The sequence below is a fragment of the Cupressus sempervirens genome, chromosome 4, assembly GCF_028749045.1.
Source record: "Cupressus sempervirens isolate cs-2001-9-10 chromosome 4, ASM2874904v1, whole genome shotgun sequence".
Taxonomy (NCBI): Eukaryota; Viridiplantae; Streptophyta; class Pinopsida; order Cupressales; family Cupressaceae; genus Cupressus; species Cupressus sempervirens.
The window spans coordinates 206052647-206069403 of NC_143121.1; the positions used below are offsets into that span (position 1 = coordinate 206052647).

Here is a 16757-nt window from a genome sequence, read left to right on the forward strand (position 1 = left end):
CTCATCATGTGGTCTCAATTCATCCAGTAAAGACAGGTTCGGTGTTACTCGATGAAGAGTAGCATGTGTTTTCGAATCGCTACACATGGTTGAGCTTTGTGACTGCAACCCATCTCTCGACTAGTTTCTCATAGCCCATGGTAATATTCCAAAGATGAAGAGGCTTCGCTTCAAAACCATTTGCAAATCTTGGCACCCTAATGCAAACTATAGTTATTACTCTAATTCAAAACATTGCTCACCATTGAAAGTAGTTACATGCTGGAATGTATCCGTGATTGTGTTCTTAGAGAATGTATGCAAGCATTGTGTATGACTTCACTGTTCATAACCCATTGATGAGAGTATTTGGTATATTATGTGAATGATTCAAAGCACGAAGGGCACTGATTCATTTGATGCCTAGGGATCGTGTGGCATTCAGGCTCAAAGATTAATCCCTCTACCATCATGCTCAACATTTTGGCACTCAGACATTTTGTCAAATAGTTCACATACACTATCAAAGTTCCTATATATTATATTTAACCAAAAGTCAACTAATTCTGTCACAGTGAACCCCCTATTCCGTCATCCCTCATGCTTTCAATTGTCTAAAGCACTGAGAATATGCACGATAGGCCTCTGTTTCCTCTAGTTTTTTTCGAACTGATATCGATCATCTGGTCAAACACTTGCAATTTTTCTCTTATGCAGGCATCTCCGAGTTCATTATAACCTGATAGATATACTTGGAGATTTTGGCAAATGTTCAAAGTGCTTGCAATGTATAGATACTTTGGATCATCTCCTTTGATTTTGGAGTTTCAGACTTTCACATGTTATGGTGAAGGCGTAATCTTCAGGATTTGCAAACTAACCTCAAATTATATGCTATGTTCAGTTTAACACCCTCCAACATATTCATTAAATGGTATTAACATTTTGTCAGGCAGATCACAAACATATTCCAAGTAAGGTGAATTGACATCCTTTTATACCAAGCCATTATTATTTTCGGGTTGGTGTCACTTATTCCATCACATGTGGTAATTTCTATCTCTGCCGCACATACTATGCCTTATACGTGTTGAAACGGGGATATGTGTGTGACTTTGGTTGTTGAATGCCTATATCCTCTTTTATAGGCCACTCAAATTCCTTGGTTAGCAACCAATTCTTTTCTCTCTACCTATTATGAATGGAAGCCCGATAAGAATTTTTCCATATACTTCACAAATGCTCTCCCTTTGAAGAAATTGAAGCTTGGTTCTTCCAACTTCCAAAAATGGGCATGTGATCTTACCTCATGATCATTCATTTGTTTTGGATATTTGCAATAAACATAATCAATTTCTGTAGTTTGGATTGTCTAAGATGTTATGTTATATGTCAAGTTGTTAAATTGAAGGCTTCATTATCATCCCCGTCCCTGCACATCAAAAATTTCATTATTTTGACTCAAAACCAAGCTAATGTGGTTCAATGTTTTGATTTCACCTTCTGTGATGCTTGACTAGTGAGGGCTCAGGAAATATATATTTTTAACTTGCCTTGTCTTCTACAACTCATTTTATATCAATATCTATGATCTTAGGACTCAATATACACTATTTGAGTATAACTTAGTATCGAACATAACCATTATGACATTGATATAAAAGGAACTTGAAAGATTTTGAACCAATAATGATTAATTTTGAAACCTGATCTTCAAGAGACTTCAAAATCTCTTTAACTCTTTGTCATTTCATGAATTAATTTTTCACACTTATTTGGCATAGGTTCCAATTAGGAAATAGGAGGGAACACACACTGATGACAATCTCAACATGTGTCACCTCTACGTAGAAATGACATTGTCAATAAATGCCTTAATGTTCTTCACATATTTGTTCAAAACTTGACCTCAATGATGCCTCAAATTGAATGTACTACTCCTTGTTGCATACCTTATGCATCTGTGTCTTCCTTAGTCTAGGTCAAGATCCAAAGATGATCAGATTCTTCAATTCTAATAATTAGTTTTCAAGAGGAATTGGGTATTTGTAAAATTCAAATGTAAAGGAGTTGAAGAGCCCTTACAAGTTTTGTTGAATCCCAACTTGAATTGAACATCTAAATGAATGAAACTCTTTGTATCAATTGAACCAAAAGTACTAAATGAAATCTAAAATCTAAATGTTGCACTTTCAAATCACCAGGTTGCCTATAATAGTGAACTTGTTGAGCCTTCAAACTTGAACTCTAATTCTTTGAACCTCTGAACCTATGAATTTTCTTATGCAAATTGAACCTATTTGAGTTGAGTTCAAAGAGGTTCAAGATCCAAAACTAAAAATTTAATTACTGTGGTCTATATGGGTACCAACATGGGCTCTGACTGTGGGACCATTTTTTACTCAAAAATAGAGAAATTCAAAAATCTTTGGTAAATGATAAGTGCTTTATCAATTGTGCTATAGAGTCACAGGAAAGGGAGTCTCTTATAGAGAAGGAGGAGAGGAGTAGGGCAAACCGATTAGCCAAAAACTCCTAAACTACTCACAAAAAAAACTTTTCCATGTAGAGATATTTACAAATATGTAGATTGATGAGAAAAACACTGCCAGGAGAACCAGAGCTAACAAATAATCTTACGTGAATCCATCAACTAGTTGGGAGAAATAGCATTCCTTTTAGACTAGTAGGTTGTACCTTAGTGGAATAGCTCCAAACCCTCATTTATTAGTGACTTCTTGAATTCTGAACCTTAAGTTAATGTTATGCAAAAAATTGACAACCCAACATTCTTTACCAAATAACCAAACTTTGTCATAGCATTCCTTATCTTCAAATGATTTCTCCATAACATCCTTCAAACCAAAAATCATCTCAAATTGAAAAGAATAATATTAAGGAAGTTCTTTATTGGTCTCAAGACTACTGGCCACAATGGTAAACTCCTTTCCATAATCATGAGAATCATGTTTCATATTGTAAAAAAGAGAAAATTCATCCAACATGGGATCAAATCTACCATAAAAAATTCTTGTACTCTATCAAGAATCGGGGCATTATAAAATCTATAAAACATTTGATCTTTTGTTTCCCCCACTGTGTCATTAGATTTTACAACACAGTGCTCAGTAAAATCACACCTCGAAGAATGGAATAGCGAATTCTTAAACAACCTCTAACAACCTATTTGTTTTAAATTTATACTTGAATTGTTTAAAGAGGGATCTCCTTGTCCAAGAGATGATAAAAGTCTCCATATTATTTCTCCTTCTTCATTGTTGAGGGAAGTATCATTCACCATTTCAACCAAGTAACCCATAGGCTAGGGACTAATTTCAAGATTTCCTCCAACTAGAGTTTTAGCACGAGAAATATTTTGAACTTGTAGTTCTTTCTTATCAACACCCCACATTTGATCTTTAAACCGACAAGATTCTCTAATGGGTTGACCATAGATTTCAAATGATAAAGAATCACTTTCAGCCATTTCATTAAAAGTAAATGATTGAAGTTTCGATAGAATGTTGTTTTACAACCCTTTTCAAACCAATATTTTAAAGAAATATCACTCCTATCAATTTTAAACTTGAAGCTTTCCACTTCAAGAAAAAAGAGATATTCTGATGCAACTTTGTCATATTTGTGTATGGGCACTCTAATGCTATCTTGATGATTAAAGATTGCATAGTTATGAGAAATGAAGTGAGAATATTTTCGGAGGCTCTTCATCATCAACTACCAACTCTTCTTCAAGTTGTTCTACCCTTTTTATGTGTTTGTGGAAGTCTTTCAATTTATGAAACTGGACGCACAAGCTTCTCCACAACAGGATATAGTTGTAGTCATCTTTAAGAGTGATATTTTGTCTCACAACCCAAGAGACACTTTCTTTAAAGTAATCCACACAATCATGCAACACTTTATTATTTGTTTGGTAGATTTCCATGAAAGATGGATACAGTCTAGTCTTCTTCGCAACCTTTCCTTTCAACATGATGAATTAAATCATAATCGCCAATCGTTCAAATACAAAGATATTTTACAAAATAACTGAGCAAATAAATGTGACACTGGTCTTGATTCTAATTGACCAATAAAGTCACCAAAAATCTGTTAGTGAATAGATTTTTCTTCCAAAAAGATACTTACAAATTAACCCTAAAGAGCCCAGACAAGAAGACTTAATCAACACTAATAGTAGGGTCACTTCTGTGCTTCACGATTGAAAATCGTAAGCACCCTTTGAATTATTTGGGTAGAACTCCCCTTGTGAGATTTGCAATGAATTTATATATTTCACACATAGACTCTTTTAACCAGAAAGCACAAAAGACACACAAACATTCACTCATAAATATGACGTAGATGCAAAGAAACTAATTAACCATTAGAAAATAATAAGTAAATAATACAAAGCTCATTTACCCAATCATTACATTATAGAAGAAATAATTCAAAGATTGACATTGATCATAAAGCTAACATGCAAACTCAAAGTTTTGATTTACTAAAACTTTCCTCCTCTAAACACAATAAAAAAGAAAGAAAGATTTGTTGCCTGATACACACAAATTACCTTTTAGAAAAATATCTCCCCTCTTGTACCACAAAATAAGAAAATACTATCCCCTTTCTCTATCTTTCTATTATTTCTAGCTCTCTTCTCAGAGTACAAAGTATGCCCACGAAGCCAAAACTGGAACCTCTATTCGATGAAAACTCTTGCCTTAAATAGTACTTCTCCTTCATTTCTTGTATCGTGATGACCTTTCAGTTATAATAACTGATTCTTTATTATCTTTGGAAGCTATTCCCCTTTATCCCTTTACGTGACCCAATGTTTGTTTAAGATTATCTACATAAAACTAATATTGGGGATATTTATTGAGTCTAATTAGACCATGACACCTGTCATACATTTTGCATGCACTACCTACACTCGGATTATCTACCACCATAGACTCAATTTTGAGGGATATGTCAATTATGGGGCACTCATACCTTTTAAAATTCTTGGCAGATTAATCAATTTTTTTTTAAGATAGAGATTTGAACACACGTGATGTTCATGCACACTCACACTATGCTCCAGAGCTGGGAGCCATTCTCAAGCATTTCGTACCTTCTTTTCTCATAATGCGGTCTCAATTCATCGAGGATTGGTTCGACGTTAGTTGACCAAGAATAGCCTGTGTTTTCGAATCGCTACACATGGTTGAGCTTTGTGACTATGAGACATCTCTCGAGTAATTTCTCATAGCCTATGATGATTTCCCAAGATGAAGAGGTTTGGCTTCAAAACCATTTGCAAATCTTGGCACCCCACCGTAAACCATAGTTATTACTCTAATTCAAAACATCGGTCACCGTTGGAGGTAGTCACATGTTGAAGTGGATCCATGATTATGTGCTTAGAGATTGTATGCCAGCATTGTGTATGACTTCACTGTTTATGATCGATCGATGAGAGTATTTGGTAGATTATGTGAACGATTCAAAGCACGAAGGACATTGATTCATTTGATGCCTAGGGATCTTGTGACATTCAAGCTTGAAGATTAATCCCTCTTCCATCATGCTCGACTTTTTTGCACTCGATCATTTTGTCAAATAGTTCACATACATTATTGAAGTTTCTATACATTGAATTCAGCCAAAAGTCAACTAATTTTGTCATAGTGATAGCGAATCCCCTATTCCTTCATCCTTCATAGTTTCTAGTGTATTCAGTGCCACTAACATTCACAATAGGCCTCGGTCTCCTTTAGTTTTGTTCCAACTGATACCGTGCATCTGGTCAAAAACTTGTGATGTTTCTCCTATGTGGGTAGCTCCGAGTTCATTAAAACTTGATAGATATACTTGCAGATTTTGGAAAATGTTCATAATGCTCGCAATGAATGAATCTTTCGGCTTGTCTCCTTTGATTTTGGAGTTTCGGGTTTTCACACATTATGGTGAAGGCGTAATCTTCAGGATTCGCCAATAAACCTCAACTAATATGCTCTATTCAGTTTAGCACCTCCCAAGGTATTCATGAAACTGTATTAACATTTTGTCAGACATATCACAAACATACTGCAAGTAAGGTGAATTGACATCCTTTTGTAACGAGCCATTATTATTGTTGGGTTGGTGTGACTTATTCCCTCAAATGTGGTAATCGCTACCTCTACCACACATACTATGCCTTATAAGTGCTGAAATGGGGACACGTGTATGACTTTGGTTGTTGAATGACTATATCCTCTTTTATAGGCCACTCAAATTCCTCGCTTAACAACGAATTATTTCTTTGCTCTCCGCCTATTATGAATGGAAACTCGATAAGAATTTTGCCAAATACATCACAAATATTGTCCCTTCAAAGGAATTGAAGCTTGGTTCTCCGGACTTGCAAAAATGGGCATGTGATATTTAACCCATGATCATTCATTTTGTTTTGGACATTTGTAATAAATAGAATCAATTTCCACAATTTAGATTGTCCAAGATGTTATGTTATACGTCAAGTTATTAAATTGGAGGCTTCATTATCATCCCCATTCCTCCATATCAAACTTTTCATTGTTTTGACTCAAAACCAAACTAAGTTTGGAGTACACCTTGTGTGATACTTGACTAGCTAAGGGCTCGGGAATTTTTTTTTAAAAATTACCTTGACTTCTACAACTCATTTTATATCAATGCCTATGATCTTGGACCTCAATATACATTGTTTGAGTACAACTTAGTGCCAAACATAACCATTATGACATTGATATAAAAGGAGCTTGAAAGATTTTGAACCAATAATGATTGACTTCAAAACCTGATCTTCAAGAGACTTCAAAAGATTTTTATCTCTATCATTTCATGAATTAATTTTTCACACTTATTTGGCATAGGTTCCAATCAGGAAATAGGAGGGAACACACATTGAAGACAATAACAATCATCATTATTTTTTATCATATTTTTTAACTAGTTATTGAATCTTGATGATTTTTTGTGTGAAGAGTGAATCTTTTGGTATAATATGCACGAGTATTAAAAGTAGACACACCTTTGGAATTAACAAGAAGAATGTTTTACATGACTTCATGGACTTTTATTTATTTCATATCTATTTAGCGCTTCTCTATGTTTGAATATTTTTCTTGGTAAAAATTGTAGCTAGGTCGATGGGGATTGGTGATCCTAAAGAAAATTGTAGATAAGTAGATATGCATATTCTTACATACGATGATTAGGCGATCTTTAAGAAAATTGTAGATTAGTAGCTATAAATATTTTTATAACTAATGATTAGATGAAGGATAAACACCCACCATTGGAATATTTTGGTTGTTTAGATTGTCAAGAAAGGTTGAAGGCACCAACCTTGATTTTGCCACTAATCATTGTAAAATTTAAAATATATTTGTTTATGCAGAATTTTTTTCTTAACCAGTCTGAATGGATTTTAGGAAATTTACAAATTAGTAAATCTCATCAGCTTATGAGATCCCATTCTACAAATCTACCAAGCTAGTATGATGTGCAACTAGGGACAAATTTTGGACTAAAAATTATAGCCATTTGTAGGTTGTCTGCAACTCGAATACTTCTTTTCTCTTTATCTATCTTGGAGGATATTAGAGAACCTATTTTAGTTTTTATAGAGCTAGAAATGGTGAAGAGCTACACACTCTCCTCAATGTCCCAAATACACCCTTCATTAACCATGAACCTTGCTTGGTGCTTGAGTTGACATTCCTTAGGACGAGTCCTTACAAAATCTTCTAGTGTCATAGACAATGATTTTGGATAAGATAAGATAAGATACATTTATTAATGTTCAACAGGAGACCAATGAGGGTTGAAGGGATTGGAAATAGTACAAAGGGCAAATGCCAACAGGGGGAGCACCAAATAGTGTCCATAGAAAGAACATGAAAGTAAAACAAGAAAAGAACCAAGAAATATAAAAACAATAACTAAGAACTCCTCACAGGTGAGAAGTAGTCCGTAATCAAAAGGTTAGCATTACAACAATTAGATACTCTAGAAGGTCGCTGTCGAGTGTGATTTCTGTGGGGTCTCACAAATCTAGTGTAATCCAAGATAGTACAGGGAGGCCACTTCAATCCTCGGGTAGGAACTGGAGGACTAAAGAAAGAGCTGATGAGCTATGTAGGGGTCGATGTCAAGCAAAGCTAGAGCTATATAGTGTGCTTGCAAAGTTGCATGGTCTCCTGAAGGTAGAGTGTAAGAAAATGCTGGTCAATATATCTGAAGAATGAGGGAAGAGACCGACACTCTCTGAACAAATAGTAAAATTTCTCTCGAATCTCATAGTAAATGGGGCAACAAAAAATAAAGTGAGACTTAGTCTCAACCTTCTCGAGGTGACAAAGTTGACAGATCCTGTCCTCCCTGCCAATCTGGTGATCAATCTGAATACGTAGCCAGTGAGATCCCACTCTAAAAGATCCCAAGGAGATGTAAAGAGCATGAGTTCAATGATGAGTGAAGTACTAGGGGCATAAGATGATCTTGTCCTGGATATCAAGGAAGTGCTCAGCATAGAAGGCCATACGTGGGCAGAGCCCACCTGAGAGATTCTTCCAGGTCATGATAACATACTATCTATAGATGTTAAATCTAACACGCTCATTCAACTCCTACTAAGGTGGAAGAAGATGGGCTAGAGCATCTAGAGAAAACTAGAAGAGGGGAAGATAATCAAAACTAATACCATTTGAGCCCAAGAGAGCAAAGATATGCATGTACTAGCAACAAGACCTGTGTTTAGAATCTAAACTCGCAACCTCCATAGAGGAACAATAAGCCAAGTAGAAATATCTGTGATGACCATCAGAGGAATCAACAAAGCCCCAAAGCTGATAAAGAAGCCAAACTAAATCAAAGATGATCCCCATTCTGAAAGGGTGAGCACCAAACTCTACAAGAATGATCCTATGTGGTGTGGACCAATGACATTTGAAAAAGTGCTAAAGGAAAAGAGTTTGGACTCTTGCAATAGATGCCCAGTCAGAATCCAAGAGGGAGGGGCCCCAAACAGTAGAGCCACAGAGGACAATTGGTTTGACAAGAGAGTTAAGAAGGGACATCTTAGTTGTGGTGTCTTGCAAGTGGTGTTGAAAACATTGTCGCTCAAGAATAGAAAGGGATCTGAGTCCCTTGTTAACTCTGGGCTGCATGGCTGGTCTCAAGCTAAACCAAGCTCTAGAAAACTTAACCCTCAAGTAAGTATACGAAGATGCAATCTAGATCTCGGTACCCTAGAAGTAAAAATGGAGGTGTGATGTCCTCAAGCAATTGAAGACAATAACCCAAGTCTTGCTTAGATTTTCAACAAGCTCATGTGAGATGCAGAAAGAGGCCAAGCCATCGAGGAACCGTTGAAGACCATCGAGGGAAGATGCTAGGAGAATCACATCATTAGCTAATAGGATAATAGAGATCAATACCTGATGCGAGTAACAACCATCACTAGGGAGTGAGCAATCATGGAGAAATGCCTCAAGCTCATCGATGTAGATGCCAAAGAGAGTGGGGGAGAGAGGGTAGCCCTGTTTCACCCCAATAGTGCTCTAGATAGGGTCAGAGAAGCCTTGTGGAGTCTTGAATCTTCCCACAACACACTCATATAACGTCATAATAATTGTAAGGAGAATCTCTGAGATCCTGATGTCCCTAAGACACCAAAGGAGAGTTGGCCAAGGAACAGAGTCGAAGGCTTTGCGAAAGTCAACAAAACAATAGTAAACTTTTGTTGAGTGGTGATGAGCCTCCTCAATGATAACCCATAAGGTCAAAATGTGATCAGTGATTTGAAAATATGTACAAAACCTAGCTTGACCTCTAGCCTAGCAATGTCACTGATTGAGCTCTCTGGACAGGATACCATTCAGAACAGTTACATAAAGTTTAACAAAAGTATGCCCAACCATGATGGTCCTATAGTTCTTGGAGTCGAAAGCTAGAGCACTAGCATGATCTTCCTCTATCTTCCTCTTTTTATTAAGTATATTGTTCATAGCATGCCACACTAAGGGGTCCAAAAATTTTTTTTCCTTGCAAGCATCAACTCATAAGAGATAGAAAAATTCTCTCCAATACGCTTGTTGTCACTAGTCTTATAGACCTTGTGTTAAAATCCTACAACATAATGGTTTCTTGAATTCTTCTCTTCCTGACTACCTTCAAGAGTAGGTTATCAGAAAAGTACCAAGCACATGCTCCTCTTGATTTGTTTGCTCCAACAATTCATTTTTGGATTATTTATGTACATTGGCATCTATAGTAAACAAGCTTCAATAAAATAAATAATTGATTTCAATATCTGTAATAGGTCCTCTAGATATTTGACTTAGTGTAATTATAATTTTACAAAATAAATAGGAATTCAACAATAGAACAATTAGAAAGATAAAAATCAAAGAGAAGAACAATCACCCCAAATAAAGAAACAAACAACATTTAAGAATTTTAATAAAAGGGCATAGAAATTAATGAAATTAGAATTCAAAACCCCTTAGAATATTCTAAACTCAAAAATCTCAATCTCAAAGATCTCACCTCCATAGAGAACCCATAGACAAAAGAGTAAAAACAACATGGCAATTTTCACAAAAAATGAAATACAACATACTAAATCTTTTAAAACAATACAAATCTTTAAGACGCTTATCCCAAAATGTAATCCCAAAAGTAAGCAATCCCTCAAAATTGGACATGGCTATCCTCCATACAAAAGTTGAAAACATTATGGATTTTTCTAAAAATTTCAGCATTTGATCTTCATGATCTGATTAGTTTGTAGTCGAAAACATTATGGATTTTTCTGAAAATTTCAGCATTTGATCTTCATGATCTGCCTAGTTTGCAGTCAAAAACAACAAAAAAATAAGAAAAAAATAACTATGTTTTCGTGAATCTAGAACCAAAAAAAAGTTTGACATCGTCTTATCTTTAGTACATTTTGTCTTGAGATTAGCCTGTCCCCTAAAATTACCAAGACAGCCATGTATACCCACTTATTTCCTAGATTGTGATTCAGATCCGGAATGAACTACTCTTCCTCAAGACAAATAGCCTCCTCCTTAAGATTTTGTTCCTAATGGTTTGGCCATCGAAGCCTACGACTCTTTCTGCAGCGAGAGATACCGGAGATCTTTTGAATATAATTCCAGTTCCACTGACCATTCTCCTTCACATAAGCCTCCATAATTTCATCCTCAACATCCGACCATGGCCTGTCGCTAATTTTGTTGCACCGTAGAATTTGTTTGGTAGAACCCACAACTTTTTTTATATGAAAAGTTATGGTGGCCCTAATCATACGGAAACACACTAATGGTATAGTTAACAACAATAGCATCAAATATAACATTATAGTGGAGAAATTAAACAAAATATTTTATAACTATAAATTTTCACATAAAACCAGTCTGGAAATTGGAAATTGTTGTATATGTGGATTCATTCCACTTACATAGCCAGGGAGTTATGGAGATCGAATTTAATAGCTGTGCGGACCTTACTCCCACTATTATTAAAAAATAATTGATTATACGTTCGTTATATATGTACAATCAAGAAAATAGTAGTTACTGAACTGTACTACTATTAAAATTGATCATAATCATAGACAGAAAATTATAGTCTTTCACTGATTTGCGATAGTGAACATCAAAATTAACAATATTTTTACAAAGCACATGTCAATATCCTTGGATCTTGTTATTTTAGACGAGACATAACAAATGGACTCAGACATCAAGCCAATCCAAACTGAAGTATTCTTCCACGATTTCAATTCTAAGCTCTGGAATACAAGTGTTCTTCACCCCCAACCACTGCTTCCCAATCGTCTCATCACAGGTAACAAGCTTCAGATAAGTGAGTTCACAAACAGCTGTAGGTAACATTGTCAGGCGGGAACATTCTCTCATGTCAAGCTCCTTCAATTTCTTGAGTTCCCCTATTTCCTTGGGAAGTTCTTTCAAGCCCTCGCATAATGAGATGTCTAGATACTCCAACTGTTTAAGCTCTCCAATTGATGCAGGAAGCTGTTCCAGGCATGGTAATGCCGACAATCTTAACACTCTTAGATTGCTCATTCTTCCAAGATTATCTGGTAAGTTTTGAAGCTGATGGCAGTTGGTGATGGACAAGGACAGAATGGAGGGTATATTACAGATGCTACAAGGTAACTCCTCCAAGTTATTGCTGTGGTCGAAGTTAAACTCTTGTAGCTTGGTGAACATGGGTACATTTTCAAATCCTTCACATAAGCTCAGAGATAGCTTCTCTATATTCTGCACTGCTTGAATGCTCTGTTTTCCACCAAGGGGTGAAATCAACCTCTCCAAGCGGACACTCTTCAGTTGAGTGAGTGAAGATAATACATCTGCACCTTTCACTCTTGCAATCTCCGTACCGAGATTGGATATCATCAGAAACTTTAGCTTTTTCATGGACTTCAGAAATGGGGGAAGAAAGTATTCTGTCGAATCAAAGAGCAACAATAGGGCCTCTGTGTCAGGAAAGTTCATATCATACCAGTCGTTTTCCTCCATAGGGCCTGCATGTATTATTAATTGCAAAGAAATTCTAGTTACAAAATTGTACAGTAATGCCAACTTCTAGTGAGGTTTCCAAAAAAATCGAACATGCCCACTAACTAACTTTGAAATCAGATGCAAATTTAATTTGTCCAGAAAACTATTCCTGAAACGTAATTATTTTCAATAGTTCAAGATCAAGAACGAAATATAAATATTAATATTGCGAAGAAATATTTGTCAAACCAAAATGGATGTGTAAGAGATTTTCGATAACTAACCAGTGAGAATGGAAATAAATTTAGAATCAGATGCTCTATCTCTCAGCAATTCCCATTTTTGTAACGAACCCAAGTTCTTTCCTTCGATGAACAATCTGTTGTGGTGGACTACATTTTCCTGATGTCCCAAATGCAAGACCAAATCTCGCATTACATCACACTGGGAGACGTATAGCTCTGAAGTATTTCTATGTGCGATTGATGTATTTCCTCTGTTATATATAAAACATATCAGCGTAGTGTTAAAAAAAAAGATTAAAAGAAATTCAATATATAAAAGCAAAGGCAAATACCTTGGATTGCCTATTAAGTTTAACAACTTTCTGTTTGCAAGTTCTGATAAGATGGCTAAAGCATGAGCCTTTTGCAGCTTTTCAACATAAACCCAAATGTCTAGAAGGGCATCAGCACAGATTTTGATTTCTGCGGGAAATAATCCGAAGTCCAAGAGACATTCGCGCAGTACATCTGGCAAGGAGTCAACACTGATCCGCGGCAAAGTATAGAGCCCTCTTCTCTGATTAACTGATCTATCTTTTCTTTTACAAATCTTCTTCGCTGCCCTCTTCCAAGCCTTGTGCGATTCCACTTGCATAAAGCTTTGAATCACCGAAACCATCTCTTAAAACTATTTACAAAAGGGTCAAATTATTTTTCTGATTTGAAACTTGCTGATGCTTTATTTTCCTCAAATTCTTCTCTTTCCATGGCTACCGAAAATGTCTTCTTTATAGAAGCTGGTTTTACTGAAGATGCAACGAAATCGGCATCCTCAGCGTTGAGTTGGTTTCATTGAAGTTGCAATGAAACTGGTAGCCTAAGCGTGTAGGCCAAGAAATCTGAATATAATTTTTCTTGTGCTAACGGTTTGATAATGCTCGTCAAGAATCTTGGTGGAATTCAATTCCAATGCTGCATGCTTTCTAATTCATTCTTTGACTGAGCCCTTAACGTGTATCTTCCATATCCTTTCATGACACATAATCCGTGACGTCTATATTCGGTGTATAATCCGTGACTGAGCTCTTAACTTGTATCTTCCATATCCTTTCATGAGGCATAATCTTTCCTGGCAAGTTGTCAATTGTTTCGTATTTGCTTCTTGCGTTTGACAATGTCGCGTTGTCTGCTACTGCGCGTTTTCCATTCGTCCACGTACGAAGCTGACTTCTCATTTCGCGACGCTTTCGAAAGTAGCTTTTCATAATATAAGAAGAGGGAGGAGCCTTCTATGACCGCGTTTCGGATCTTCTAACCTTATCATTGTCAAAGTTTACTTTTCTAACTTGGACCATCTTTTATATATATATATAGAGTATTATTGATCATTTATAAATATAAATTACTATTTAAATTAGTGAGTAATAATCTTCAAGTTATAATAAGGATTGTTGGATTAATGTTGATAATTTGAAATATTGGTGGCTATAAATTGATGCATATAATACAAGACATATTAAAATATTGGTGCCTATAAAACACTCCTAGACAATGCTTATTAAAAGCATAAAAAGTGGTGGAGATTCTACTAGAACTTGCTTCTCCTTCTAGTTACCCTATGAGGAAGCTATTTTTGTTGAAGAACAAAACACTTTGAAAGGCATTTTTCTTCTTACAAGACCACACTTGATTATATACAAATACTTCAAAATATTTGTTTCATGTTTTAATGGTTACATAACTTTGATTACATTATATATCCATAATTTCCACAATCATATTTACAAAGATTTGATTCAAGAAGTTATGTAAAATCTACCACAAGTCTTACTTGACGATCTACTTAGCTCAAGATAATTCCCTTACAACTTTAGGTTGCTAGGTTATGTTGTACAAAAGGTATGTTGTGGATGCGCACATCCTTAAACGAGATTATAGAAAACTTAGAGTTCAATTTTAGGTTCGAAAATCAATATTTTAAGGAGTTATTCTAATCCATTTTCATATAAAAATTATATCAATAAATATTATCTATAAAATATATATAAAAATATTCATAATTTGTTCAACACTTTGATTGCTTTACTTTGGCACTATAAACTATGATGAAAGCTTAACACCTTGAGCAATTTCATGAGATAACTTTCAAACAATTTGTAAATGATCCTGGGCATGATTCAAATAAGGTGTACAATACATCTTGGAATACAAGATCTCTTGACTTTCTCATGAAGGGAATATTAATCTTATATATTTTCACTCTATTGACCATATTCTATAAAATCATTGTAAATACCATAGTGCTTACATTCAACATATTCTTGTTTAAGTTATTTACAAGTCAAAAGAATTTTGAGGATTATCTCTTCAACCATTAGTTTATGTATTAGCTAAAAATGCTTTAGATTTCATTTCTTATGCTATCTCTAAAATCTGGGTAAATAAAATATATATCATAGAATAAAATTGCACTAGCATACCAAAATAATGATCCAGATTTAGTTCTACATTCCTAGAATAAAACTTCAGACCCAAAATTAATTGAATTTTATTCTAAATAAGCAAGGAATGTCTCAAATTCATACATCAATTTAAGTGGTACACAATAAATTAATTTACAATGAGTGAATTTGACCTACAAAAGACCATATGACTAAATCAACAAAAGAACCATAGCCTAATTCTACTGTTAATTTAATTGCTTCAAATTCTTCAAGGAATATTTTTGGTGTTTGGTTTTCCAAGGCTATATAGTAGGAATTTTGATTTCCCTAATATATTAAAATATGTAATTTGAACTATTTTATAAAAAAAATTATACCAAAAACTTTCCTATTTAGATGTTAATTGAAAGTAAATAAAAATAATCCTGAAGGTCTCTCAATATTACTTAAATAGGTTGAAAAACTAATCTTTTCAATAAATATGTATTATAAATAGAAAATAAATCTAATATATTTTAAGGGAAGAAAGTACAAAAGATTTTAAAATCCATGAAATTAAATCTTATTAATTTTTTCAAAAAATATTTATTTAAATATTTTTTTTTATACTTAATAAAAGTTAGTATTTAATTTGATTGGAAAAAACAATAACTTTGATTTATCAATCCCTACCATTAAGGGAGGAGACTAATGTTTTTAGTTGCCATTTTAGTATTGAATGTCCTTGAAAATAGTGCAAAAAACATTAAAGCTATATAGCCTTACAAAATATTTTTATTAAAGTAGAATTTTCAACAACTAATTTCTACCTTTTCATTAGCTATTTGAACATTTCCTCATACTCTTTTCTATTTTTTTGAGAGGAAACTATCATAAATTTTGGCATTCTATTGAATTGAGTGCTATCATTTCATGATATGCGTTGTTTTTTGTCCAAGTGTTAGTATGTCTTCTTCATGTAGAAAGATGATTTCACCATGCAACAACTATAGATGTTGTGTCCTCAACTTTAGTAGTCATTGAGTGTGATAAATTTCTCTGTAAAATATTTTGGTTGTAACTGCAGGAAGCTCTATCTCGATGATGAAACACTTGTAGCTTGTGGTGGAGGAGGAGTAGATATTCTCTAATGGGTTTTATCTATGACCTCATCTTTGGAATTTCCAAGAAGGGGGAGTGGTAAAGCAGTAGGAATTCTCTCTAGGATTCAATGGTGGTAGAATCAAAGGTAATAGAGGACCAAATCAAACCGACTCCCACCTCCTTTACTAGAATGATAATCATGGATATACACTAGTTCAATCCACAGGGAATGGATTTTCTACATGTACAATTGAAATGGTAGTGAGAAGAATGTTTCAAGGTGAGTAGGGGATTTGTTTATGGAACATAGAGATTTGGGTGGGGGGGGGGGGGGGGGGGGGTGGGAGGGGTACTCCATTTCTATCTCTAGGGGATTTGGGTGAGTGATTTGGTGGTGCAAATCGGGAGATCCTACAAGATGTAGTGACTCAGGATGGCAGAAATGAGGACTACTTTAGAATATTTAAGAGATTTTG

General features: G+C 34.9%; 1 protein-coding gene across 1 annotated transcript; it reads right to left on the reverse strand.

The window, feature by feature from the left end:
• Positions 1–11576: 11576 nt before the first annotated feature.
• On the reverse strand, positions 11577–13563 carry LOC149560702 (putative disease resistance protein At4g33300). Its single transcript, XM_089824768.1, has 3 exons — positions 13108–13563; positions 12815–13026; positions 11577–12553 (listed from the first exon to the last, which is right to left on the reverse strand). Exons 1-3 carry the CDS (start codon positions 13431–13433, stop codon positions 11739–11741), a joined length of 1353 nt encoding a protein of 450 aa, XP_089680894.1. The 5' UTR covers positions 13434–13563; the 3' UTR covers positions 11577–11738.
• Positions 13564–16757: the final 3194 nt, after the last annotated feature.

Bases quoted from the DNA above. Each gene is read 5' to 3' on its own strand.
- LOC149560702 (XM_089824768.1), bottom strand. From the start codon at position 13,433: ATGGTTTCGGTGATTCAAAGCTTTATGCAAGTGGAATCGCACAAGGCT. The intron at 13,027-13,107 runs GTATTTGCCTTT...TATATATAACAG, and splicing joins AACTTAATAGGCAATCCAAG to AGGAAATACATCAATCGCAC. The intron at 12,554-12,814 runs GTTAGTTATCGA...TAATACATGCAG, and splicing joins ATTTATTTCCATTCTCACTG to GCCCTATGGAGGAAAACGAC.